The sequence below is a fragment of the Haliotis cracherodii genome, unplaced genomic scaffold (genome assembly GCF_022045235.1).
Source record: "Haliotis cracherodii isolate W230 unplaced genomic scaffold, xgHalCrac1.p SCAF_4, whole genome shotgun sequence".
NCBI lineage: Eukaryota > Metazoa > Mollusca > Gastropoda > Lepetellida > Haliotidae > Haliotis > Haliotis cracherodii.
The window spans coordinates 55,727,609-55,755,419 of NW_027266297.1; the positions used below are offsets into that span (position 1 = coordinate 55,727,609).

General features: G+C 42.7%; 2 protein-coding genes across 2 annotated transcripts; one reads left to right on the forward strand and one right to left on the reverse strand.

Annotated features, from left to right (window-relative positions):
* Positions 1–1,923: 1,923 nt before the first annotated feature.
* On the reverse strand, positions 1,924–5,111 carry LOC139478399 (E3 ubiquitin-protein ligase rnf146-like). The gene is made up of 2 exons (XM_071260843.1): positions 4,871–5,111; positions 1,924–3,998 (listed from the first exon to the last, which is right to left on the reverse strand). The coding sequence occupies exons 1-2, from the start codon at positions 4,968–4,970 to the stop codon at positions 2,968–2,970; spliced, it is 1,131 nt and encodes a 376-aa protein (XP_071116944.1). The 5' UTR covers positions 4,971–5,111; the 3' UTR covers positions 1,924–2,967.
* A 566-nt stretch (positions 5,112–5,677) lies between these two features.
* LOC139478669 (eukaryotic translation initiation factor 3 subunit E-like) lies at positions 5,678–20,623 on the forward strand. Its single transcript, XM_071261233.1, has 13 exons — positions 5,678–5,777; positions 8,712–8,829; positions 9,369–9,486; positions 10,072–10,114; positions 10,300–10,404; positions 13,027–13,152; positions 13,991–14,115; positions 15,867–15,987; positions 16,570–16,671; positions 17,174–17,283; positions 18,759–18,861; positions 19,931–20,062; positions 20,515–20,623. The coding sequence occupies exons 1-13, from the start codon at positions 5,688–5,690 to the stop codon at positions 20,536–20,538; spliced, it is 1,317 nt and encodes a 438-aa protein (XP_071117334.1). The 5' UTR covers positions 5,678–5,687; the 3' UTR covers positions 20,539–20,623.
* The last annotated feature ends 7,188 nt before the right edge of the window (positions 20,624–27,811 follow it).

A 27,811-nucleotide genomic window follows, 5' to 3' on the forward strand; every position in this document is an offset into this window, starting at 1 on the left:
TGTCACAACAGGTCCTTCAGTGCGGCACATGTCACAACAGGCCCTTCAGTGGGGCACATGTCACAACAGGCCCTTCAGTGGGGCACATGTCACAACAGGTCCTTCACTCAGTGCAGCACATGTCACAACAGGCACTTCAGTGGGGCACATGTTACAACAGGTCCTTCACTCAGTGGGGCACATGTCACAACAGGTCCTTCACTCAGTGGGGCACATGTCACAACAGGTCCTTCAGTGCAGCACATGTTACAACAGGCCCTTCAGTGGGGCACATATCACAACAGGTCCTTCAGTGCAGCACATGTTACAACAGGCCCTTCAGTGGGGCACATGTTACAACAGGTCCTTCAGTGCTGTACATGTCACAACAGGTCCTTCACTCAGTGGGGCACATGTTACAACAGGTCCTTCACTCAGTGCGGCACATGTCACAACAGGTCCTTCACTCAGTGGGGCACATGTCACAACAGGTCCTTCAGTGCGACACATTTCACAACAGGTCCTTCACTCAGTGGGGCACATATCACAACAGGTCCTTCAGTGCAGCACATGTTACAACAGGCCCTTCAGTGGGGCACATGTCACAACAGGCCCTTCAGTGGGGCACATGTCACAACAGGTCCTTCACTCAGTGCAGCACATGTTACAACAGGTCCTTCAGTGCAGCACATGTTACAACAGGTCCTTCAGTGGGGCACATGTCACAACAGGTCCTTCAGTGGGGCACATGTTACAACAGACCTTCTGTTGATAGATGTAGCATCAGGAAATAATCTGAAGTTTTTTACATGACATTGTCTGTTCAAATTGGAAATGAAATTTCACTCATAAAATTTCATCCTCATGATTCATGTGCATTTTCAAAGCAAAAAACTGTTCTGACATGATAGCTAACATACGGCAAATAGTTTCCTCCATAAAACAGTCATACACATTGATGTGCTTGACATTTGGCATAACTGCCCCCGCCACCACAGGTTGCACTGGTCAGAAAACATATTAGGGGTGTCAAGATTCACTGATGTATCAATGCACCGTGATGCATTTACACCTGACGATACAACATGATCCGCCTACCCATGTATCAATTCATGTATCAATTCTGTATTAAACAGTAACACCTACAAATCTTTGACATAACACTGAATAATACAACTTTGGCTAGCATTATATTATTGACCACCACAGAAAACAAGATTCATCTGATTTTATAATACTGTTGGCAAATCATTAGAAGAAGCCTAAATTAGCAGGCATAAGAGTTAAGCCACAAACAAGCTGAAAGCAACCTCTTCTCCGCCTGGTCACATGTAGAACTTCATGCAAAAATTGGCCAAATTTAATAGGTATTGCAGTATGTATCATATCGTGATTCAAGTACAGTGATACGTATTTACACCTAAGTAGAAGACCCGTGAAGGTCCGGGGTGGAATAGGTCTTCAGCAACCCATGCTTGCCATAAAAGTCGACTATGCTTGACGTAAGAGGTGACTAACGGGATTGGGTGGTCAGGCTCGCTGAGTTGGTTGATGCATGTCATTGATCCTAACTGCGTGACTGTCACATAGCTGGAATATTGCTGAGTGCGGCGTTAAATAACAAACCAAACCAACCAAAACCTAAGTAGACACATCGTGACACCCCTAAAATATACAGATGATGTTCAGAGATAGCAAACAAGCAAGTCAAAGTGTAATGTTTGCAATGACATTCCCCGATCAACACTCTTCTGATTCATCATTATCCGATAATGTAAATATGGAATCAGTTTTAAGATATAATCCACCCTAAAGTCACACAAATTCTTCATGGAAAAATCATCTTCATCAGTCAATAATAATATGCCACATTTTTAATGAAGCATTCATCTCGTGTCCCCCATGTCTTGGTTACATCTTTTGAATGCAACATTCATCGTCAAGATTCACTGATGTATCAATGCACCGTGATGCATTTACACCTGACGATACAACATGATCCGCCTACCCATGTATCAATTCATGTATCAATTCTGTATTAAACAGTAACACCTACAAATCTTTGACATAACACTGAATAATACAACTTTGGCTAGCATTATATTATTGACCACCACAGAAAACAAGATTCATCTGATTTTATAATACTGTTGGCAAATCATTAGAAGAAGCCTAAATTAGCAGGCATAAGAGTTAAGCCACAAACAAGCTGAAAGCAACCTCTTCTCCGCCTGGTCACATGTAGAACTTCATGCAAAAATTGGCCAAATTTAATAGGTATTGCAGTATGTATCATATCGTGATTCAAGTACAGTGATACGTATTTACACCTAAGTAGAAGACCCGTGAAGGTCCGGGGTGGAATAGGTCTTCAGCAACCCATGCTTGCCATAAAAGTCGACTATGCTTGACGTAAGAGGTGACTAACGGGATTGGGTGGTCAGGCTCGCTGAGTTGGTTGATGCATGTCATTGATCCTAACTGCGTGACTGTCACATAGCTGGAATATTGCTGAGTGCGGCGTTAAATAACAAACCAAACCAACCAAAACCTAAGTAGACACATCGTGACACCCCTAAAATATACAGATGATGTTCAGAGATAGCAAACAAGCAAGTCAAAGTGTAATGTTTGCAATGACATTCCCCGATCAACACTCTTCTGATTCATCATTATCCGATAATGTAAATATGGAATCAGTTTTAAGATATAATCCACCCTAAAGTCACACAAATTCTTCATGGAAAAATCATCTTCATCAGTCAATAATAATATGCCACATTTTTAATGAAGCATTCATCTCGTGTCCCCCATGTCTTGGTTACATCTTTTGAATGCAACATTCATCGTTCTGTGTCATACATCACTACAGGGCATTCATCACACATTATGTTCAGAAAGGGCTGAATTTCCACATGTCACATATCAAGTTCATGAAGGATTCGTTGCAACATGTCTGACATGTTCACAGAGGATCTCCTCATTGTGTCACACATCATGTTTACGGAGTTGCTCTCCTGGGTCAGTTTGTGGCTCAGTCTGTTCCATGTCCTCCTGTATCTGGTTGTAAATCTCAGTCTCAGTCTCCTGCAACCCTGCTCTCACATCCTCAGCAGCGTCAGCCTCCCTCTCAGAACACGTCTCACTCAGTCCCCGTGGTCTCACCCTTGTGAATACCTCCGACCCATCAGCACCCCCTAATCCTGCTCCAAGGGTCACGTCAGCTGGCCTTGCACCTGGGGGCCAGTCCTGAGGACTCGTTGAGAGAATGCTGGGATCTCCAAGCCTCAAACGCTCTAACTGCATAGTGAGATCTTGTTCTGAAGGTACAGATGCTGTGGGTGGACTTTCAGCAGGGGTCTGGGGAGTCTGGGGGGTATTGTAGGGGGTGGGCGGAGACAGGGAGTTGGTATACCCAACACTGCGGTCCATTGGATGAATGGGAATGGGGACCATGATCTGATGAGTTGTTGGTGTTGTTGTCTCGTCACCATCTGCACCAGGGCGATCAGAATCACAATCTCGCCCCACACCAGCAGAGCTACCATTGCTGCCAAACTTGAGCCCTGCCACACCCTTCTTTCCAGGCAGGTTAACTTTATCTCTCTTGACGCGCCGCTTCTTTGTTCGATCATTTCTCTGACATTGTATCATCTTCTCCAAGTCAATAAGATAAACATAGCCTGCAATCAGCAGTTCGAATGTCTTCACTCCCTTCTTGTAATGGCTCTCCATGTCACAGCTTGTGCGATCGTCATACTGCCACCATCCGTTCTGGCCCTCATAGAACCACTGGTACTCTTCATCAAACACTTTAGTTTGCTGCAGGTCGCCTTTCCTTACCAGGTTGGGGCGACAAAAAAAGTCAGATGGGATGTCTTGGCGACACAGGGCACATCGCTTGCTGCGGCTGGCAACGCCCTTGACACACAGGAAACAGAAGATGTGGGAACACGGCAGCTGGACTGGGTGGATACAGGTCTGTAGGCACACCGGGCAGTCAGGGTCATCGCCATCCTCTGAAATAAAACATCCTCAATTCAGATTCATGAAATGCATTGGTTACATGTTTTTGAACAAATGAAAGTTGGGAAGCTGTTAAGTTACAGGTCACAATGGTGTGAGGCAAGGGTTGCCTGATGACACATTTAAGCCAAATTTCAGTTTTATCACAGTGATCTGTTACTAAAGAAATCTGGATTAAGAAAACCAGTGGTTAATAGCATGAGCAATACTTCACACTGTAAAGGTATGATGAAAACAAAAGATATTAGCCAAATTCCACATTTAAACCAATGGATCAGATGGCTGCACAGCTCTAAATGGTGCAAACAGGTCTGGGGTGGTACATTCAAGTCTACAAGCCTGAACTTGGAATTTTAATAGCTGAGTTAACTAGATCAAACTCAGTTTTTTTTACTAGACTTGGGCTTTGAACTAGCTCACCACCATAATCCTCCCACATACACCTGTAGAAATTAACCTGGAACACATACTAGGCCTGTAGCTACAATACTGAACATGTAAGGGCAATTAGGACACCTAAAAAGATTGAAATATGAAATTCCATGAGCCCTTGGTGTATACTCAACATAAGACAAACTGGGTTGGACTAGATGGAATGTGTGTGGACTATTCCTACATATATTGTGTTTTTTTTGGTAGGCCCCTATATCAGTGTTCAGTGTCACCATCCTTATGTTAGATTCTGTACATAAACTATCCATACCAACCGTCGCATATTGATTAATAAAACAAATATCACATTTCCGACTCTTACATAAGAAACATGACACAGTGTTAACACGCCATCAAACAATTTTACAGAACGAAACACATGACTAAAAGTCAGGAGCCCTGAGATACGGGGATTTTAGTTTGTAGATCAAACCTGCGTCATCTTCCTGTCCTCGGTCGTTTTCTCCACCATTAGCAGGTTTCAAAGAGACGTGGATGTCTGTTGTCCTGTCACCATTGCTTTCTGTGGACATTTTTCTATTATATAGGGAAATTTCAGTATTAATCCCCCTCCAAACTAGTCCCACAAGCGGATATTAATTTACAGGAATATTTTCAGGAATGACATCTTACATCGTTCCTTCAGGCGACCCAACTCCTTACACACTGTTAAAACTGTGTTTAGAGTTTACAGGGTCTGTTTTTCAATGACTGGTTGTTTGTTTGAAAGCGCAAACGTCAATTTATCTCCAAGACGCTGTGTCAAATATGACATTTACCAGTTTGATAATCGAGAATATTTTGTAAAAGATAGTGCTTGAAAAGTTATATTGAAATTGGAAACTATGATATAGCTGGGTACATAATGATGCGAATATACATACTCGGACAGATTTATAATCATGGTATTTGTTTGTAGAAGACTGTTGCCGCGGGATAAATGCGCGGCCGCTAGATCATCGGTGATGATCTTGAAATTAACTGCCGCCAAAGGTATGGCTAGACAGAAACCCAGTCTGGTATCAGACATAGGATTGAAGCTTACGAAATAAACTGCTTTGTTGACGTATATAAATTAATAAATCATATAAGGAGAATATAATAGACTTTTAATGTATGGTAAAATGCAAACAGTTTACATGTAAATGATATTATGTTGAAATTTGATTCCATATCTGTATTGTCAGTATTCCATTTTCCGACTTCAGGTCTTATTTCACATCAACCCACCTACATCCTTTTCAGTAAACATGGCGGAGTTTGACTTAACCACGCGTATGGGCCAATATTTGGACCGGCATCTGGTCTTCCCACTGCTCGAGTTTTTGTCAGTAAAAGAGGTAACGGATTAATTAATGTTACATAGAGTCTTTCTGTCTTTATATTATACACCCTTGTATTCAGGATCATCTGTGTTTGTGACTGTTGATCCAACAGCTGTACATAAAATGCATGGTACAATGAATCAGTAGGTTTCATACTATTATTAATTTATTATCATATTTATCTGTGCATCTCAAGGTAGTACGTAATTATTTCGGTATTATACCCTATGTCATAATTAACATAACTTATTTTTAAGAGCTGATCTTGACACAAAGATAAAATAAGTATGTGACACCATTGCTCACTTTCTGACATGTGTTAAGTCAGTGTTCTCAACCTTGCTGTGCTATGCAATAAATTGCCACTCCCAGATGTGGGTCTCTTTTAGGATGTTTGGCAGATTGCTGCTAAGTTTCAGTAATATTATTTACACTTGACTGGTAAGAACAAAATTTGTGAATCATTTCGTATATTAGTATGGAACCTTGTTGAGTCAGCTTCATCATGTTCATGAGCTCAATATGCATCATAAAGATGGACTATGCCATGGACATTATTGGCAGTATTGAGTCAAGTAAATAGAAATGATTAGAAAGAAAACTACATCTGTTTTTATTATGTATATTATTTTCAATCTAAACTGAATAATTACCCCAATTACACAGATGGCACTGATTGCAAAGTAAGACGTAGATCTAAACTGGAAATGAGAACCGAGATAAACAGCATGCAGAATCTTCTGTTGTTAGAATTGGTCCCAGTGTCATTTTAAGTAATAAACCAACTTTTGTCAGAATTTGATGAGTTTATGTGCATGACATATATAGGTTTACTCAGTATGTGTGATATTCCTATACCTTAGCGTCAAAAATACAATCAGAAAATATGATTTTTCTTTTCATGTTATGGTTATATTCAAGTAACAGTGAATCTGAATGATGGGGACACTGTTGACTGAATACACTGATACCTCTCTTTCTGTCCTCCCATGAGCCAGTTTAGATTGGCATGATTGACATGTGGTTTCAGTCAAAACTCACAAGTGGCTAATCAACTAGGGAAGCACTAATTAATTGACAGACCCTTATTTCACCCAAGTCTCTAGAGACTTCAATGGTTTAGTGGTTGAGGGTCTGTCTGGAGCGCGAACTCTGGCTGCGTCATACCAAAAGACGTAAAAAAGATGGTACTTGTTGTTACCCTGCCTGGTGCTCACCATAAGGGGGTAAAACAAGGACTGGTCAGCTTGGGGCCAATATACTGTGGTTGAGTGGGGTATTCATGTTAAAATGTGTCATCTCAGTGGGCTAGCACTATAAAATTGGCATTAGTCCGTACTAGTACAAGCAGACACACATACCCATGTGCATGCATGTCACTATATTAGTGCAGTAATGTTGAACCAGACATTAAACCTCACTTCACCTCACTTCAAGCCCTTAGTAGCAAAGATAATCATTTGTACTTTGAACACTGTTGAAGAATTGTCAGGGAAAATATCAAGATGATGGTGAAACCGATGAATACATTATGGTTGTATATGATTTGACATATGTCTGAATACACTGTGGAGTGGATATTTTCTGAATAACATGCGTTGGTTATTTGTCTTTTGGACTGCTGCTACTATGTCATAACAAAGACAAAGACCACGATATGCTCAAAAAACACTATTGTGCATAGCAAGTCACATTACTTGAGCTAATCTCCTAACCCCCACCCCGATCCAAAGTTGTCCCAAAATATTCTAATTATTGCCGAGGGCACGGGTGGCCCAGTCGTCTAAGGCGCCGCGATTCGCTGTGCAGAGTTGCATCCCTTGGGCACGCCAGAAACCTTTGATTGTGGTTTGAATCCCGGTTCACCCCAATTATGTTTCTAGGTTTGTCAGCACCATACGCGTGCTCGTGGGTTTCAGCGAAGTGGTAAACGTCTGAGACCTGCATCACTTCGGGCTTTCCTCCCACATTAAGCTGACACGCTGTGATATTGATATAACTGGAATACTGTTTAAAGCGGCATTGAACCCAACTCACTCACTCACTCTAATTATTGCCATCAATTCTGTTTCGTGCATTCATTATATAATATGTATAGAATACTTAACTCACTCCCGTGTAATACCAATTTTATGGAACAAGTGAATAGTTCTGGTATCTGATGGCTGTGTTTAGTATATTTAAATTACTTGCCGTTTAGAACCTTTTTTTAAGATTCACCGTCATGTGTGAATAGGCAGACATCTATGCAATCCACAGCAAAAAACAATTTGAAGTTTAACAGAATAATACTTCAAACATGACAAATGTTTACACATATTAATTTAATACCGTACACAGTGGGTCAGTTCCACAAAGCTATAGTATTGCTAAGGTTTTTGTAACTCCCATAATATTACATAGACTTGCGACTGTCGTGTGCTGTGATCGCCTTGTGGAATGGGGCCCTGCACCACAATGTTTACAGTCACGTCACAATACCGTGTGACGCAATTTGTGGAATTTTGTTGCAAGATCCACCTACGAAACAATGTCATGTAACGTCAGCCTAGCAACAGGGCTGCTGGATTCACTGCATGTGCATAGGCTCCTTTCAGTGATCTATTATTATCTCTGCATGCAATGTTGTTGAATACGCCCAGGGATGTTGGAATTTTCAGTACTTGTTAGGGAAACTTGTTCCCATTTTACATAAGCACACGCTTTGTTATAACACAATGTGTAATACAGCTGTATGTTTACTAAACGGGTGATCTCTTCATGTGCGACTAATAAACCTGTTTGGAATGATTAAGCAAGTCTAAAGATTTCTCATTTCTTAAAAAATGCACAAGCCTAACATACTAGGATTTTTACTAACATTTACAGATAAAAATCATAATCAGATATTACATTGCTATTGTGAACAAAGAATGTGAACATGGTATATGTGATGGTGACCTGTTGCAGCTGTACGATGAGAAGGAGATGGCTCGAGGCAAGCTTGACCTTCTCAGCAACACCAACATGGTGGACTTCGCCATGGACGTCCACAAAAACCTCTACCCGGATCAGAATGTTCCTGACAGTGAGTTGTTTAACATGTTGCCTTGTTTAGAGGGCATAGGGGACTGGGAACATGAGTCACAATGCCTGGGAATATGATGTGTCACAATGCCTGGGAATATGATGTGTCACAATGCCTGGGAATATGATGTGTCACAATGCCTGGGAATATATGTCAATGATTGAGAATGTGATATTTGATACGTGATAATGACTGAGAATGTGATATGTAATATGTAATATGTGATGTGTGACAATATCTGGAACTATGACATGTGTCTATGACTAGGTAGCTAAATGAAGGTATGAATGTCTAAAATTTGAGTTATTCTGTTCTTAAATGCCCAATGAGAGATCAACAGTTGACACATTTGACCATGTTGCTCTTGTTCGGCAAGGGTGGAACCTTGCCTCAGGAAGATGAACACAAACAGATCCAGGCACAATCCCTGTCTACCTATTACATGACCCTGTCTACCTATTACATGACCCTGTCTAACTATTACATGACCCTGTCTAACTATTACAACATATTAACATCAATTGTTTGTTTTTTCATAGCACTGAAGGACAAACGTATGGAGGTGGTGCATCGCCTCAAGAAACTGCAGGCAGCTACAGAGGTCATTACCAAGATCTTTGAGGACACTGAGGTCACAAGGCAGATCCAGAGCTCACGGTAAGTCAGTTATGTCATATGGGAAGCATCTTCCAATAACATTGTTTTGGGAGGTCATTCAGTCTTCCTTTGTACTCACCCATGAAGATCCGGGTTAGAATAGGTCTTCAGCAACCCATGCTTGCCGTAAATGGTGACTATACTTGTCAAAATAGGTGATGAACCGGATCGGGTGTTGAGGCCCGCTGACTTGGTCAATACATGTCATCGCATCCCAATTGTGTGGGTCGATGCTCATGATATCAATCACTTGATTGTCTGGCCCAGACTCTATGATTTACAGACTGCCGTCGTATAGCTGGAATATTGCTGAGTGCTGTGTTAAACAGCAACCAAACAAAAACTTCCATTATGCTGAGGGGTGTTTGGGGATTAGGTGTAGAAATTGTAACCATGCCTGTCATAAGAGCTGATGAGTGAGGATTGGATGGTCAGACTTGTGATGTTAGATGGAGCTTCATCAATCCCTGATTCTTTGGAGTGTAACTCGTACTGTCAGTCACTCATTTAACTGGTCCACAGTGATATAGTTTGATTATTTTGACTACAGCATTTAAACAAAACTCACTGACTCTTTTGTTACAGAGATGGGCGTCAGCTGTTTGACTTTCTACACAAGGAACATGGGGTGAGTAGCATACAGAGGACAGAATGGCAGCTAATTCCAACACAAGGACATTGTTGATGTTCACACTATCGGCCACTGTTTTTTTCTGCTCAAGACATGCTTACATTACAGCTAGTCCTGACATCCAGCTGTACATATTATCAGCTTATCATCTTCCTCTCACAGCAGCGTTTTGTGTATTTCAGTTCCGCCAGGACATGGTGGATACCCTCTACAACTACGCCAAGTTCCAGTACGAGTGCGGCAACTACTCCGGCGCAGCAGAGTACCTGTACTTCGTCCGAGTCCTGGTGAGTCTGGAAAACATTGTAACAATTGTAATTGTGTAGGTTCGTTACATACAGGTGACATAAGTTTGTTACATACAGGTGACATAGGGTCAGTACATACAGGTGACATAGGGCAGTACATACAGTTGACATAGGTTCGTTACATACAGGTGACATGGGGTCATTACATACAGGTGACATAGGGTCATTACATACAGGTGACATAGGGTGAGTACATACCGGTGACATAGGGTCATTACATACAGGTGACATAGGGTCAGTACATACAGGTGACATAGGGTAGTACATACAGGTGACATAGGTTCGTTACATACAGGTGACATAGGGTCATTACATACAGGTGACATATTGTCATTATATACAGGTGACATAGGGTCATTACATACAGGTGACATAGGGTCATTACATTCCGGTGACATAGGATCATGACATACAAGTGACATAGGGTGAGTACATACAGGTGACATAGGGTCATTACATACAGGTGACATAGGGTCATTACATACAGGTGACATGGGGTCAGTACATACAGGTAACATAGGGTCATTATATACAGGTGACATAGGTTCATTACATACAGGTGACATAGGGTCAGTACATACAGGTAACATAGGGTCATTTCATATAGGTGACATAGGGTCATTACATACAGGTGACATAAGTCATTACATACAGGTGACATGGGGTCAGTACATACAGGTGACATAGGGTCATTACATACAGGTGACATAAGTCATTACATACAGGTGACATAGGGTCATTACATACAGATGACATGGGGTCATTACATACAGGTGACATAGGGTGAGTACATACCGGTGACATAGGGTCATTACATACAGGTGACATAGGGTCAGTACATACAGGTGACATAGGGTAGTACATACAGGTGACATAGGTTCGTTACATACAGGTGACATAGGGTCATTACATACAGGTGACATATTGTCATTATATACAGGTGACATAGGGTCATTACATACAGTTGACATAGGGTCTTTACATACAGGTGACATGGGGTCATGACATACAGGTGACATAGGGTGAGTACATACCGGTGACATAGGGTCATTACATACAGGTGACATAGGGTCATTACATACAGGTGACATAGGGTCATTACATTCCGGTGACATAGGGTCATGAAATACAAGTGACATAGGGTGAGTACATACAGGTGACATAGGGTCATTACATACAGGTGACATAGGGTCATTACATACAGGTGACATGGGGTCAGTACATACAGGTAACATAGGGTCATTATATACAGGTGACATAGGGTCATTACATACAGGTGACATAGGGTCAGTACATACAGGTAACATAGGGTCATTTCATACAGGTGACATAGGGTCATTACATACAGGTGACATAAGTCATTACATACAGGTGACATGGGGTCAGTACATACAGGTGACATAGGGTCATTACATACAGGTGACATAAGTCATTACATACAGGTGACATAGGGTCATTACATACAGATGACATGGGGTCAGTACATACAGGTGACATAGGGTCATTACATACAGGTGAGATAGGGTCATTACATACAGGTGACATAAGTCATTACATACAGGTGACATAGGGTCATTACATACAGATGACATAGGTTCGTTACATACAGGTGACAGGGTCATTACATACATGTAACACCAAAAGACGTTAAAAGATGGTACTTGTTGTAACCCTGTCTGGCGCTCGACATTAAGGGGCTAAAACAAGGACTGGTCGGCTCGGAGTCAGTATACTGTGTCTGAGTGGGGTATTCATGTTAAACTGTGGCATGGTATCTCAGTGAGCTAGCACTATAAATTGGCATCAGTCCGGACTAGTACAAGCAGCCACACACACACACACGTGCATGCCTGTCGCTATATAAGTGCAATAATCTTGGACGCGATGTTAAACCCAATTTCACCTCACCTCACATACATGTAACATAGGGTCATTAAATACAGGTGACATGGGGTCATTACATACAGTAGACATAGGGTCATGACATACAGGTACCATAGGTCCGTTACAGGTGACAAAGGGCCATTCCATACCGGTGACATGGGGTCATTACATACAGGTGACATAGGGTCATTACATACAGGTGACATAGGGTCATTAAATACAGGTGACATGGGGTCATTACATACAGGTGATGGTGTCATTACACACAGGTGACATAGGTTCATGACATACAGGTGACATAGGGTCATTTCATACAGGTAACATAGGGTCATGACATACAGATGACATAGGGTCATTAAATACAGGTGACATGGGGTCATTACATACAGGTGACATAGGGTCATGACATACAGGCTTCAAAGTAAGACTCTGATCTCAGATCCCATTCGAGTTCTTGTCTGCTTTACAATATTTGCAAATCAGGTAGCCATGCATCCAATAATGTTGAGCAATTATTTCATTGGTCAGCATTTTGGAACGGGATTCACTAGTATCACTAGTTCATGTGACTATCACATTACACAACAACCTGGTGGCTTTTGTTTCCTTATATAAATGTTGCTTGATATCTGATTGTATGCCTAATGTCTGTCTATCTTTTCATCATGATGACATGGGACATGAAGTTTTCACCCATCCTGATGTTCTGTGTTTCAGCTGCCTCCAGGTGACCGAAACTTTGTGAATGCTCTCTGGGGAAAGCTGGCGTCGGAGATCCTGATGCAGAACTGGGATGTGGCCCTGGAGGACCTGCAGAGACTCAAGGATGTCATAGACTCAAACGTAAGTACTTTGTGGAACCTGACCTGCAGACAATATACACTGACGGTGTTAGTGTCTGATCAAATCACATATTTTTGGATGATGTTCAGTATATCTTCTGGATGAAAATAGTTCGACATTTACTCATGAAAATATGTACTTCTATCACAACTGCAGAGTAACAATGGTCAGTGTGCCACCACTCAACAGAAACGGGAATTATTTGATTGATTTGTTCCGCTGTGCAGAGTTGTGTCCCTTGGGCCTGCCAGGGAACTATGATCGTGGGTTTGCTTCCTTGTTTGCCCTGATTATGTTTCTAGGTTTGTCAGCACCATACCTGTGCTCGTGGGTTTCAACAAAGTGGTAAACACCTGCATCACTTTGGGCTTTCCTCCCACATTAAGCCGATCGCCGCCCGCGTCATACCTAAAGTATTAAAGATGGCACTTGTTGTTACCCTGTCTGGCGCTTGGCATCAAGGGGCTAAAACAAGAACTGATTGGCAGTAAACTGTGTTTGAGTTGGGTATTCATGTTAAACTGCGGCATGGTATCTCAGTGAGCTAGCACTATAAATCGGCATCAGTCCGGACTAAGCACACACACTGGCATGCACGTTGCTATATAAATGCAATAATCTTGGATGCAACGTTAAACCCAATTTCACCTCACCTCCCCAAGTGGTGTTAAAACCAACTCAAATAACTGCTTGCATTTGCATGTTTACAATGGAAATAGCATGTGAATCGTTTTTTGTTATCAAAACTGAACTCCACCAAGGATGTGTGTATTATTAACAGGAATATATTTCTATGAATATGCATTCTGTACATGTTTGCATGTATTGTGTTGTCTAGACATTCGCGTCGGCGCTGCAGTCTCTCCAGCAGAGGACCTGGCTACTACACTGGAGCCTCTTCGTCTTCTTCAACCACCAGAAAGGCCGAGACCTCATCATCGACATGTTTCTGTACCAGCCTCTGTAAGTATTTGGGGTCAAGTGGGGTGGGGGAGTGAGGGGGCAGGGTTGGGTGTGTGTGGAAGGGGCAGGGTTGTGGAGGGGTCATGTCTGATGGGGGAGTGAGGGGGCAGGGTTGTGATGGGGTCAGGTAGGATGGGGGAGTGAGGAGGCAGGGTTGTGATGGGGTCAGGTAGGATGGGGGAGTGGGGGGGGGGGGGTCGGGGGGGTCAGGGTTGGGATGGGGTCAGGTGGGATGGGGGAGTGAGGGGGCAGGGTTGTGATGGGGTCAGGTGGGATGGGGAGTGAGGGTTCAGGGTTGTGATGGGGTCAGGTGGGGTGGGGGAGTGAGGGGCAGGGTTGTGATAGGGTCAGGTAGGATGGGGGAGTAGGGGGGGTTAGGGTTGTGATGGGGTCAGGGTTGTGATGGGATCAGGTGGGGTGGGGGAGTGAGGGGGCAGGGTTGTGATGGAGTCAGTGCGGTGGGGGAGTGATGGGGTCAGGTCATGATGGGGGAGTGAGGGGGCAGGGTTGTGATGGGGGCAGGGTTGTGATGGGGGCAGGTAGGAGGGGGGAATGAGGGGCCAGGGTTGTGATGGGGTCAGGTAGGATGGGGGAGTGAGCTGGCAGGGTTGTGATGGGGTCAGGTGAGGTGGGGGAGTGAGGGGCCAGGGTTGTGATGGGGTCAGGTAGGATGGGGGAGTGAGCTGGCAGGGTTGTGATGGGGTCAGGTGGGGTGGGGGAGTGAGGGGGCAGGGTTGTGGTGGGGTCAGGTAGGAGGGGGGAATGAGGGGCCAGGGTTGTGATGGGGTCAGGTAGGATGGGGGAGTGATGGGGCAGGGTTGTGATGGGGGCAGGGTTGTGATGGGGTCAGGTAGGAGGGGGGAATGAGGGGCCAGGGTTGTGATGGGGTCAGGTAGGATGGGGGAGTGAGCTGGCAGGGTTGTGATGGGGTCAGGTGAGGTGGGGGAGTGAGGAGCCAGGGTTGTGATGGGGTCAGGTAGGATGGGGGAGTGAGCTGGCAGGGTTGTGATGGGGTCAGGGTTGTGATGGGGTCAGGTGGTGTGGGGGAGTGACGGGGCAGGGTTGTGGTGGGGTCAGGTGAGGTGGGGGAGTGAGGGGCCAGGGTTGTGATGGGGTCAGGTAGGATGGGGGAGTGAGCTGTCAGGGTTGTGATGGGGTCAGGTGGGGTGGGGGAGTGAGGGGGCAGGGTTGGGGTGGGGTCAGGTAGGATGGGGGAGTGACGGGGCAGGGTGTTTGGAGGTGTGAAACAGGCAGGGTTGTGATTGGGTCAGGTAGGATGGGGAAGATTGGGGGCAGGGTTGTGGAGGGGTCAGGTCCGGTGGGTGAGTGAGGGGGCAGGGTTGTAAGGTGAGGAGCAGGCAGGGTTGTGATGGGGACCAGGTGGGTTTGGGGAGTGAGGGGGGAAATTCAGAGTTGTGGAGGTGTCAGATGGGTTTGGGGCATGAGGGGGTGAAATTCGGAGTTGTAGAGGGGTCAGATGGCTTTGGAGATGGGTCAGGTGTATTTGGAGATGGGTCAGGTGTATTAAGGTGAAATGTCTGTAAAGAGATGAGGAAACCCAAATGGGCTGACACTATTGAACATAGGTGAGCTTACTCTCAAATGAGCCTCTGCTTGTGAATTCTGTGTGGCACTATGTTTGTGTTAGTCAGTGCTGAACTCCTTGTGCATGTGAAGGTATCTGCTACAGTGAAACACCTTGTGCAGGTGTCTGCAAGTTGCCAATAGTGAAAAACCTTGTGTCTGTGCAGGTATCTGAATGCTATGCAGACGATGTGCCCCCACATACTGCGCTATCTCACCACGGCCGTCATCACAAACAAGGGCAGGCGGAGACAGGTCCTCAAAGACCTTGTCAAGGTCATTCAACAGGTGAGGTCACGACTATACTTCTGTGACAGAGATACAAATCTGCATAACTTTGGTTTGTATAACTGACATTATTGACAGGGCCCTCTTGAAATGCATTTTGGACTCAATTAACATCTCTCTGACAAAAGAAGCTGAAACTTAGCTTTGTGGTTCCACCGAATGTGGACTTGAATGTGAAATCTAAATATCCTCCCACAAACTATATGTGAGAGAATGCTAGGGCAGTTTCAGGGTGCAAGGTTGTTCAATACGTGTTTCATCTGTCAAAGAAAAGGTTTTACACCTGTTGTAAACAGGTATGATTGTACATGCTGTAAGAGTTTCAATTTTGTTTGTCTCCTTCAATAAGTTTGTGACAGGTAGAATAGGGAGAGAAGTGTCCATGTGTATAACACAGGACCTGTCTACAATGTTCTTTAATGAACATGAACTCTTTCATGATTTCAGGCCCCTTTTCGCAAAGTAATCGTAGCGCTATGATTGTTGTACTTTAACATAGAATTATGACTGTCGTAGCTCTAAGTCGGTTGGCACTTAAAGTATGCCAGTGTTGTTTGTCACACTCTGTTCTGTTGTTTTCAGGAGAGCTACACGTACCGAGATCCGATCACAGAGTTTGTGGAATGTTTGTATGTAAATTTTGACTTCGATGGAGCCCAGCAGAAGCTGCGGGAATGTGAGACGGTGAGTTTACACCTGCATATATTGTGTTTAACAGGAAAGACTAGCTTGGTCATCTTATAGCTGGAATATGATGTGGCTGGACCCCAACATCAGGATTTCCATCAGTATTGGGCCTCTGTGCCTATCATAAGAGGCAAGTCAGTGGTCCAGGGTGCTGTTGTACAAAACAACCTTAGCACTATGATATCACAAGTCTGTGGGTTAAGGTATTGGAGTTCACAAAATCGCTTTGTACAATGGCACACCAGGTTATCAGGTTTGTTTGACTTGATTGATTGGGTGTCTTTGTACCCCAATGGCATGTATAGTTGCTGATAATATCAATCAATGGTTTGTTTGGGTCCGGACATAATTATTTATAGGCCTTTGTCATGTAGCTGTAATATTGCTGACTGTGGCATTAAACCATGTTCACTCACTTGCATGAAATGGAGGGTCTGTTTATTGCAGTAGTGGTAAGCATGTCATTCCAAGGCAATAAGAGTTATCTCCCTCTCTGCAGGTGCTTGTCAATGACTTCTTCTTGACTGCATGTCTGGAGGACTTCATCGAGAACGCCCGATTGCTGATCTTTGAGACCTTCTGCCGCATCCACCAGTGTATCAGCATAGAGTAAGTAACCTTCACTGTGTCATACATCCTGCTTGAGTTGAGGTGTTCACAGGGAGGATGTATCTTAGTGAGTGAAGTGTTCACTGGGAGGTTATATCTTAGTAGATGAAGTGTTCACAGGGAATATGTATCTTAATGGGTGAAGTGTTCACTGGGAGGGTTGTATCTTAGTGGGTGAAATCTTCACAAGGAGGATGTATCTTAGTGGGTGAAGTGTTCACAGGGAAGTTGTATCTTAGTGGGTGAAGTGTTCTAAGGGAGTTTGTATCTTAGTGTGTGAAGTGTTCACAGGGAAGTTGTATCTTAGTGGGTGAAGTGTTCACAGGGAGGATGTATCTTAGTGGGTGAAGTGTTCACAGAGAGGTTGTATCTTAGTGGGTGAAGTGTTCACAGGGAGGTTGTATCTTAGTGGGTGAAGTGTTCACAGGGAGGTTGTATCTTAGTGGGTGAAGTGTTCACAGAGAGGTATCTTAGTGAGTGAAGTGTTCACTGGGAGGTTATATCTTAGTAGATGAAGTGTTCACAGGGAATATGTATCTTAGTGGGTGAAGTGTTCACTGGGAGGGTTGTATCTTAGTGGGTGAAATCTTCACAAGGAGGATGTATCTTAGTGGGTGAAGTGTTCACAGGGAGGTTGTATCTTAGTGGGTGAAGTGTTCACAGGGAGGATGTATCTTAGTGGGTGAAGTGTTCACAGGGAGGATGTATCTTAGTGGGTGAAGTGTTCACAGATAGGATGTATCTTAGTGGGTGAAGTGTTCACAGGGAGGTTGTATCTTAGTGGGTGAAGTGTTCACAGGGAGGATGTATCTTAGTGGGTGAAGTGTTCACAGAGAGGTATCTTAGTGGGTGAAGTGTTCACAGGGAGGTTTTATCTTTGTGAGTGAAGTGTTCACTGGGAGGTTATATCTTAGTAGATGAAGTGTTCACAGGGAATATGTATCTTAGTGGGTGAAGTGTTCACTGGGAGGGTTGTATCTTAGTGGGTGAAATCTTCACAAGGAGGATGTATCTTAGTGGGTGAAGTGTTCACAGGGAGGTTGTATCTTAGTGGGTGAAGTGTTCACAGGGAGGATGTATCTTAGTGGGTGAAGTGTTCACAGGGAGGATGTATCTTAGTGGGTGAAGTGTTCACAGATAGGATGTATCTTAGTGGGTGAAGTGTTCACAGGGAGGTTGTATCTTAGTGGGTGAAGTGTTCACAGGGAGGATGTATCTTAGTGGGTGAAGTGTTCACAGGGAGGATGTATCTTAGTGGGTGAAGTGTTCACAGAGAGGATGTATCTTAGTGGGTGAAGTGTTTACACGGAGGTTGTATCCTCAGCATTTGTCATGCCTATTTCTTTGATGTTTAAATAAATCCTTGAACACAGGTTTGAAGTTTAAAAAGTGCTTGAATTTTGACCACTAAGATCTGTATGAACCCATATACCGCGAACTGACTTCAGGGTGTAATTGGCTCTGTTGTATTTCAGCATGCTGGCGGAGAAGCTGAACATGTCCCCCGAGGAAGCTGAGCGATGGATCGTCAACCTGATCCGAAATGCTCGACTAGATGCCAAGATCGACTCGAAATTGGTAAGACTGGCAATGAGCAGTAGCTTGTGACATCAGATACCCCAGCCTCGGTAAACCTGTGTACAGCTTCCTCTGCTAGGTGGGGCTCTTACAACGGATGTAATCAGCCAAACAGGGAATTCGATCAGGAAAACTGTCATTGATTGTTTTCCAATTATGTATGTTAATTTGATTTTGTGGGGTTATAAAGGTGAGCATAACGTGTGGTGCGGTGTTTCTTAGTTGATGTGCTTGCATTATTAAAATATCATTCAAGAGTTACTTTATTTTAGGTAATGTACATGAAGGATACAGAAAGAGAATACTCTATATTGTATTTTATTTATCGTATTCGACGTAATAAGTGCCCGGGGCGCTCTCAAAATTAGAAAAAGGGGGCTCCTTTCAGAATATTATTTTGGTGAGAGAAAAAACAGAGTTCAAAGATTGTAAATTTCGTAGTTCATGCTGACAGCCTGAAATGATACAAAAGAAAAGTATGTGCATATCATACATGACAGATATATTTTCCAGAATTTTAATTTTCCATTATTAAGGGTGCATATAACACTTGAGTGCGTATTATGCACGAATAAATAAATCTTGTGTACATTGATCAACCGGAAGGGGTGCTAACTGGGATTGTTCACAAGCAAATATATTTGCAACTATTGCCGTGGGCGCTCATTAGAGCGGGGCACTTATTACGTCGAATACGGTAACTTATTTATTTCATTTACCAATCATTGATGGCTGATTCAAACCTGTTCTGTTATGGAGAAAAAATGAGAATCTGTTGATTCAACTTTCGGTATCAGCAGATCCGAGTGATTTCCCTGACATAATCTGTTAAGTTCTATTTTCTCTCTAAAGTTCTCTTTAGTTTTGCATGCATAATGACCTATGGTTGCATCAGTTTTACTTGTTTATAATACATGTTAAAAATGCAGGTTCAGAATGGTCAGTGAATTCATGCCTCAGAATCAACTGGCATCATAATAATGGTTTAATCCCGGGGAAAATGTCATGCTGTGGTGTGTGTGGCTTCTTACTTCAATGCTGACATGTTATGTTGTGTTGTGTGTTGCAGAGTCACGTGGTGATGGGGACACAGGCTGTGTCTCCCTACCAGCAGGTCATCGAGAAGACGAAGAACCTGTCCTTCAGATCCCAGATGCTGGCTATCAACATGGAAAAGAAGCTTGGCCTACACAAGCAGGAGGTGAGTGGAGACTGACTATGTTTGCTACCTACCATGGGCCAAGGACTCACTTTACCATGACAAAGTTAGCTTGTCTGAACAATGGTGTCACTTAAGACTGTCTCACAAGATTCTGATCCGAAATGAACATGGCCACCTAGCCTTATTGAAAGAAACCTTGGCTGTTGTGCAGCCTCATTTTGTGTCAGTGTGAAATGTGATATTGTAGGTAAGAGCATGGTGAAGGGGCAACAAGTAGCCAAGAAAGTCGTAACAAAGAAATGAAATTTTATCCATAGCAGTTTCATGTCTTTGTGACAGCAACTCCTAAATGGGTTGGGTAGACTTGGGTTCAGTAGAGAATCCACAATTGTCAGCTCAGAGGGCATGGAATAGATATTCAAACAATGGACACATGTCTCTCGTGATGTCTTTATGTACATGTGCGTACAATTGTGTCTTTTTCATTTCAGAATCAATGGGGAGTGCAGGAGTAGTCAATGGAGAGACAGACGCAACACAACAGATTTCACTTGTACAAAATAATAACAGATAATAAACAAAAACATAATAAACAGTATCTTGTCAGATCAAAAATCATTTTGCTGTTTTGTGTCCTTCATTTTGTTTATGATCCCTACTTCCAATGTACCTATGCATGGCATACAAGGCAGCTGGGGGTTCAATGCTTCTCCTGTACCTATGCATGGCATACAAGGCAGCTGGGGGTCAATGCTTCTCCCGTACCTATGCATGGCATACAAGGCAGCTGGGGGTCAATGCTTCTCATGTACCTATGCATGGCATACAAGGCAGCTGGGGGTCAATGCTTCTCCTGTACCTATGCATGGCATACAAGGCAGCTGGAGGTCAATGCTTCTCATGTACCTATGCATGGCATACAAGGCAGCTGGGGGTCAATGCTTCTCCTGTACCTATGCATGGCATACAAGGCAGCTGGGGGTCAATGTTCTCCTGTACTTATGCATGGCATACAAGGCAGCTGGAGGTCAATGTTCTCATGTACGTACCTATGCTCGGCAAAAGAGTCAACTGAGGATTGAATGGATACAATGGTTGCTCAGTATGGAATCTGGTTGTCAGTGAAGTGGGAACTCAGCTAAATTGATTCATCATTATGCCATGGAAGCAGGATTCCTGGTTCAAGGTAACTACCTACTGTTTGCCTATTCCAAAGCTATGCATACAGAGCTACACACATAGTGTATATGTTAGTTACAGGCACACAAGGATAGGCACACAAGGATAGGCATTAGAGCTACACATAGCCATTAGAGTTACACACAGATAGCCATTAGAGTTACACACAGATAGCCTTTAGAGCTTCATACGGATAGCCATTAGAGCTACATGCAGATAACCCTTAGAGCTACACACAGATAGCCATTATAGCCACATACAGATAGCCATAAGAGATACGCACAGATAGCAATTAGAGCTACACGTTTTATATTCAGAGCTACACTTAAGGTAATTGGCAGTTTACACAAATAAGCAGCACAAACAAGTATATAAGGCTGCATAGATACAGTGAAGAGCTACACACAAATATGATTTTAGCTACACATACATAGCTACACACAAATATCCAGTCAGAATTACTGACAAATATAGACGGCTACATAAATGCAAAAAGCATTTGGAGCTACACTATGTGATTTCAGAGCTGTACACAAATAGAGCTGCACATACACAGTGTATTGTGCTACTACCGGTGGGTGAAGTGTTCTGAGCCTATGACAGACTGTTGATGGATGTAAATATTTTTCAACACTATACCATTTGAGTTCTCACACTTGTGCCAACGAGGAATTTGTAATGTGTCATCATACACTACCTGGTTGTGTCATCATACACTATATATGTGATGTATCGTGGTACACTACCTGTGTGTTGTATCATCGTACACTACCTGTGTTTTGTATCATCGTACACTACGTGTGTGTGTGTGTGTGTGTGTGTGTGTGTGTGTGTGTGTGTGTGTGTTGTATCTCGTACACTACCTATCTGTGTGTTGTACACCCACTGTCCTGTGGAACATGCAATTACCCCCACTGTCTTGTAGAAGTTGTCATAACCCCCTGTCTTGTGGAACATGCAATAACCCCCTGTCTTGTGGAACATGCAATAAACCCCTGTCTTGTGGCAGATGCAATGAACCCTGTCTTGTGGAACATGTAATAACCCCAACTGTCTTGTGGCAGATGTAATAACCCCCTGTCTTGTGGCAGATGCAATAACCCCCTGTCTTGTGTCAGATGCAATAACCCCCTGTCTTGTGGCAGATGCAATAACCCCCTGTCTTGTGGCAGATGTAATAACCGCCTGTCTTGTGGCAGATGTAATAACCCCCTGTCTTGTGTCAGATGCAATAACCCCCTGTCTTGTGTCAGATGCAATAACCCCCTGTCTTGTGGCAGATGTAATAACCCCTTGTCTTGTGGCAGATGTAATAACCGCCTGTCTTGTGCCAGATGTAATAACCCCCTGTCTTGTGTCAGATGCAATAACCCCCTTTCTTGTGTCAGATGTAATAACCCCCTGTCTTGTGGCAGATGTAATAACCCCCTGTCTTGTGGAACATGTCATAACCCCCTGTCTTGTGGCAGATGTAATAACCCCCTGTCTTGTGGCAGATGCAATAACCCCCTGTCTTGTGTCAGATGTAATAACCCCCTGTCTTGTGTCAGATGCAATAACCCCCTGTCTTGTGGCTGATGTAATAACCCCCTGTCTTGTGGCAGATGTAATAACCGCCTGTCTTGTGCCAGATGTAATAACCCCCTGTCTTGTGTCAGATGTAATAACACCCTGTCTTGTGGCAGATGCAATAACCCCCTGTCTTGTTGCCGATGTAATAACACCCTGTCTTGTGGCAGATGTAATAACACCCTGTCTTGTGGCAGATGCAATAACCCCCTGTCTTGTTGCCGATGTAATAACACCCTGTCTTGTGGCAGATGTAATAACCCGCTGTCTTGTTGCCGACGTAATAACCCCCTGTCTTGTGGCAGATGTAATAACCCCCTGTCTTGTGGCAGATGCAATAACCCCCTGTCTTGTGTCAGATGTAATAACCCTGTGTCCCATGGCAGATGCAATAACACCCTGGCTTGTGGCATATGCAATGACCCCCTGTCTTGTGGCAGATGCAATAACCCCCTGTCTCGTGGAACATGCACAACCCTTAGTCTTTAACCAGATGCAGAAACCTTCTGTCTTATGGCAGATGCAATAACCCCCTGTCTTGTTGCCGATGTAATAACCCCCTGTCTTGTGGAACATGCACAACCGTTTGTCTTTAGCCAGATGCAGAAACCTTCTGTCTTATGGCAGATGCAATAACCCCCTGTCTTGTTGCCGATGTAATAACCCCCTGTCTTGTGGCAGATGTAATAACCCCCTGTCTTGTGTCAGATGTAATAACCCCCTGTCTTGTGTCAGATGTAATAACCCCCTGTCTTGTGTCAGATGTAATAACCCCTACTGTCTTGTGGCAGATGCAATAACCCCCTGTCTTGTGTCAGATGTAATAACCCCCTGTCTTGTTGCCGATGTAATAACCCCCTGTCTTGTGTCAGATGTAATAACCCCCTGTCTTGTGTCAGATGTAATAACCCCCTGTCTTGTGGCAGATGTAATAACCCCCTGTCTTGTGTCAGATGTAATAACCCAGTGTCTTGTGGCAGATGTAATAACCCCCTGTCTTGTGGCAGATGCAATGACCCGCTGTCTCATGGCACATTCGATTGCCCTAATTCACATATAGGTATCCTTTTGTCTCGGGGCCCATATGAACACCCTCTTTCTCTGTCACAAGTGGATCCCTTAGTCTCGGGTGCAGATGAAACCCATCGTGTTGGGGCACTTTTGGAACCCTTTGTCACGGGCACATATGGACACCCTCCTTTTGTCTCGGGGCCCATATGAACACCCTCTTTCTCTGTCACATGTGGATCCCTTAGTCTCGGGTGCAGATGAAACCCACCGTGTTGGGGCACTTTTGAAACTCCCCGTCTCTGGCACATATGGAAACTCTTGGGAAAATACGAAACTCTGTGTCTGGGGCATATTATGATTCTCTATCGTCGTATAAAATTGATAACCATCTGTCTAGGGCCACATGTAATAATAACCCTCGAGCCAGGTGCTCTTGATCTGCACTTTTTCCGATGCAATCAGCCTAGGAAAACGGACTGGCTCTTGTAACGAGCGTTAACTAGAAGGTGATATCAATTCAGCTGAGGCATTAATAGGTTTGGGTGCGAGTGTTCAGTGGAGTTTAAATCACCACAGTCAAAGCAGAAAGAGAATTATTGAATTCCGGGGGCTGCGAGCGCTGAAATCAATTAGAGGCAATGCGTGGTCGATATGAAGTGACAGGGAGACTCGGCTCGTTGACACCTGTCGATACTGCAGATAGCTTAGAACTCCATTACCGCAGAGGTAACTGTGCCTTTCCGTACCTCACTCTTTATTAACGCCTCACCGTAATCTGCTTCTTGTTGTAGTCATTCCACCTGTCCATTTCCGTATGCTGGGTGACCTGTCCCTTACAGTATTGTGACCTGTCAATACTGCGGGAGCTAAGAGTGAGTGAATGAGTGAGTTGGGTTTAACGCCGCTTTTAACAATATTCCAGTTATATCCGGCGTGTCAGGATGATGTTGGAGGAGAGCCCCAAGTGATGCAGGTCTTATACGTTCGCCACTTCGGTGAAACTCACGATCACGTAATTTCCATTACCGCTATAAGTTACTTATTAACCTGTCTCATCTTGGGTGATCATTCTTGTCCATTACAGAATTCTGACCTGTCTCTAACGGTATTGTGATCCATTTTTTACCTCTGCCTTGCGACCCGTGAACATCCGGGTTAGAATAGGTCTTCAGGAACCCATGCCTGCCGTTACAGTCGACTATGATTGTCGTCAGACTCGACTAACGGGATCGGGTGGTGAGGCTCACTGACTTGGTTGATAAATGTCATGATGTCCAATTACGTGGATCGATGCTCATGATATCAATCACTGTCTGGTGCAGATTCGATTATTTACAGACCACCGTAATATAGCTGAAATATTGCTGAGTGCGGCGTTCACCAACCAACCTCTGTCTTGCATATTGTGACCTACCCTTGCCGTATTGTGATATATGCCTCCGTCCAGCGTATAATGACCTGTTTATTTCCGTCTCTTAAGGTTTGTGGGGGCGGTCTGGTAGCCCAGTGGTTAAAGCGTTCGCTCGTCACTCCGAAGACCCGGGTTCGATTCCCGACATGGGTACAATGTGTGAAGCCCATTTCTGGTATCCCCCGCCGTGATATTGCTGGAATATTGCTAAAAGTGGCGTAAAACCATACTCACTCACTTACAGTTTGTGCTGTGTTCGTTGTCAGTATAGTGTGTGCAGTATTTAATAATATGACACTCTGTCTTGAGGAACCTGAGGAAACCCTCTGTCTCGGGCACATGCCATAGCCCTCTTTCTTTGTCTCGGGTGCTTATGGAACCCTTTGAAATTCACTTTCTATTCAATGTTTATATTGTCAGTACACTATGTGCTATATCTATTCAGTGTTTATATTGTCAGTACATTGTGTACTGTATTTATTCAGTGGTTATATTGTCAGTACATACACTGTGTGCTGCATGTATTCAATGTTTATATTGTCAGTACACTGTGTGCTGCATCTATTCAATGTTTATATTGTCAGTACATTGTGTCCAGTATCTATTCAGTGTATATATTATCAGTACATTGTGTACTGTATTTATTCAGTGTTTATATTATCAGTACACTGTGTGCTGCATCTATTCAATGTTTATATTGTCAGTACATTGTGTACTGTATTTATTCAGTGTTTATATTGGCAGTGAACTGTGTACTGTATTTATTCAATGTTTATATTGTCAGTACATTGTGTACTGTATTTATTCAGTGTTTATATTGTCAGTACATTGTGTACTGTATTTATTCAGTGTTTATATTGGCAGTGAACTGTGTACTGTATTTATTCAATGTTTATATTGTCAGTACATTGTGTTCTGTATTTATTCAATGTTTATATTGTCAGTACATTGTGTCCTGTATTTATTCAGTGTTTATATTGTCAGTACATTGTGTACTGTATTTATTCAATGTTTATATTGTCAGTACATTGTTTCCAGTATCTATTCAGTGTTTATATTATCAGTACATTGTGTACTGTATTTATTCAGTGTTTATATTATCAGTACATTGTGTCCTGTATTTATTCAGTGTTTATATTGTCAGTACATTGTGTACTGTATTTATTCAGTGTTTATATTGTCAGTACATTGTGTCCAGTATTTATTCAGTGTTTATATTGTCAGTACATTGTGTCCAGTATTTATTCAGTGTTTATATTGTCAGTACATTGTGTCCAGTATCTATTCAGTGTATATATTGTCAGTACATTGTGTCCAGTATCTATTCAGTGTTTATATTGTCAGTACATTGTGTACTGTATTTATTCAGTGTTTATATTATCAGTACATTGTGTCCTGTATTTATTCAGTGTTTATATTGTCAGTACATTGTGTCCAGTATCTATTCAGTGTTTATATTGTCAGTACATTGTGTACTGTATCTATTCAGTGTATATATTATCAGTACATTGTGTCCTGTATTTATTCAGTGTTTATATTGTCAGTACATTGTGTCCAGTATCTATTCAGTGTTTTTATTGTCAGTACATTGTGTCCTGTATTTATTCAGTGTTTATATTGTCAGTACATTGTGTACTGTATTTATTCAATGTTTATATTGTCAGTACATTGTTTCCAGTATCTATTCAGTGTTTATATTATCAGTACATTGTGTACTGTATTTATTCAGTGTTTATATTATCAGTACATTGTGTCCTGTATTTATTCAGTGTTTATATTGTCAGTACATTGTGTACTGTATTTATTCAGTGTTTATATTGTCAGTACATTGTGTCCAGTATTTATTCAGTGTTTATATTGTCAGTACATTGTGTACTGTATTTATTCAGTGTTTATATTGTCAGTACATTGTGTCCAGTATCTATTCAGTGTATATATTGTCAGTACATTGTGTCCAGTATCTATTCAGTGTTTATATTGTCAGTACATTGTGTACTGTATTTATTCAGTGTTTATATTATCAGTACATTGTGTCCTGTATTTATTCAGTGTTTATATTGTCAGTACATTGTGTCCAGTATCTATTCAGTGTTTATATTGTCAGTACATTGTGTACTGTATCTATTCAGTGTATATATTATCAGTACATTGTGTCCTGTATTTATTCAGTGTTTATATTGTCAGTACATTGTGTCCAGTATCTATTCAGTGTTTATATTGTCAGTACATTGTGTACTGTATTTATTTAGTGTTTATATTGTCAGTACATTGTGTCCAGTATCTATTCAGTGTATATATTGTCAGTACATTGTGTCCTGTATTTATTCAGTGTTTATATTATCAGTACATTGTGTCCTGTATTTATTCAGTGTTTATATTGTCAGTACATTGTGTCCAGTATCTATTCAGTGTATATATTGTCAGTACATTGTGTACTGTATTTATTAAGTGTTTATATTGTCAATACATTGTGTACTGTATTTATTCAGTGTTTATGTTGTCAGTACACTCCACTCACTAAACAAGCATCATGCTTCCTCTACAGTCGACTCTCACTGCCACACTGTCGGACAGGGTATAATAGATGACAAGAACCGTAGTTATTCACGTGACATTTA

Bases quoted from the DNA above. Each gene is read 5' to 3' on its own strand.
- LOC139478399 (XM_071260843.1), bottom strand. From the start codon at position 4,970: ATGTCCACAGAAAGCAATGGTGACAGGACAACAGACATCCACGTCTCT. The intron at 3,999-4,870 runs GTTTGATCTACA...GTTTTATTTCAG, and splicing joins AGGACAGGAAGATGACGCAG to AGGATGGCGATGACCCTGAC.
- LOC139478669 (XM_071261233.1), top strand. From the start codon at position 5,688: ATGGCGGAGTTTGACTTAACCACGCGTATGGGCCAATATTTGGACCGG. The intron at 5,778-8,711 runs GTAACGGATTAA...GACCTGTTGCAG, and splicing joins AGTTTTTGTCAGTAAAAGAG to CTGTACGATGAGAAGGAGAT. The intron at 17,284-18,758 runs GTAAGTAACCTT...GTTGTATTTCAG, and splicing joins CACCAGTGTATCAGCATAGA to CATGCTGGCGGAGAAGCTGA.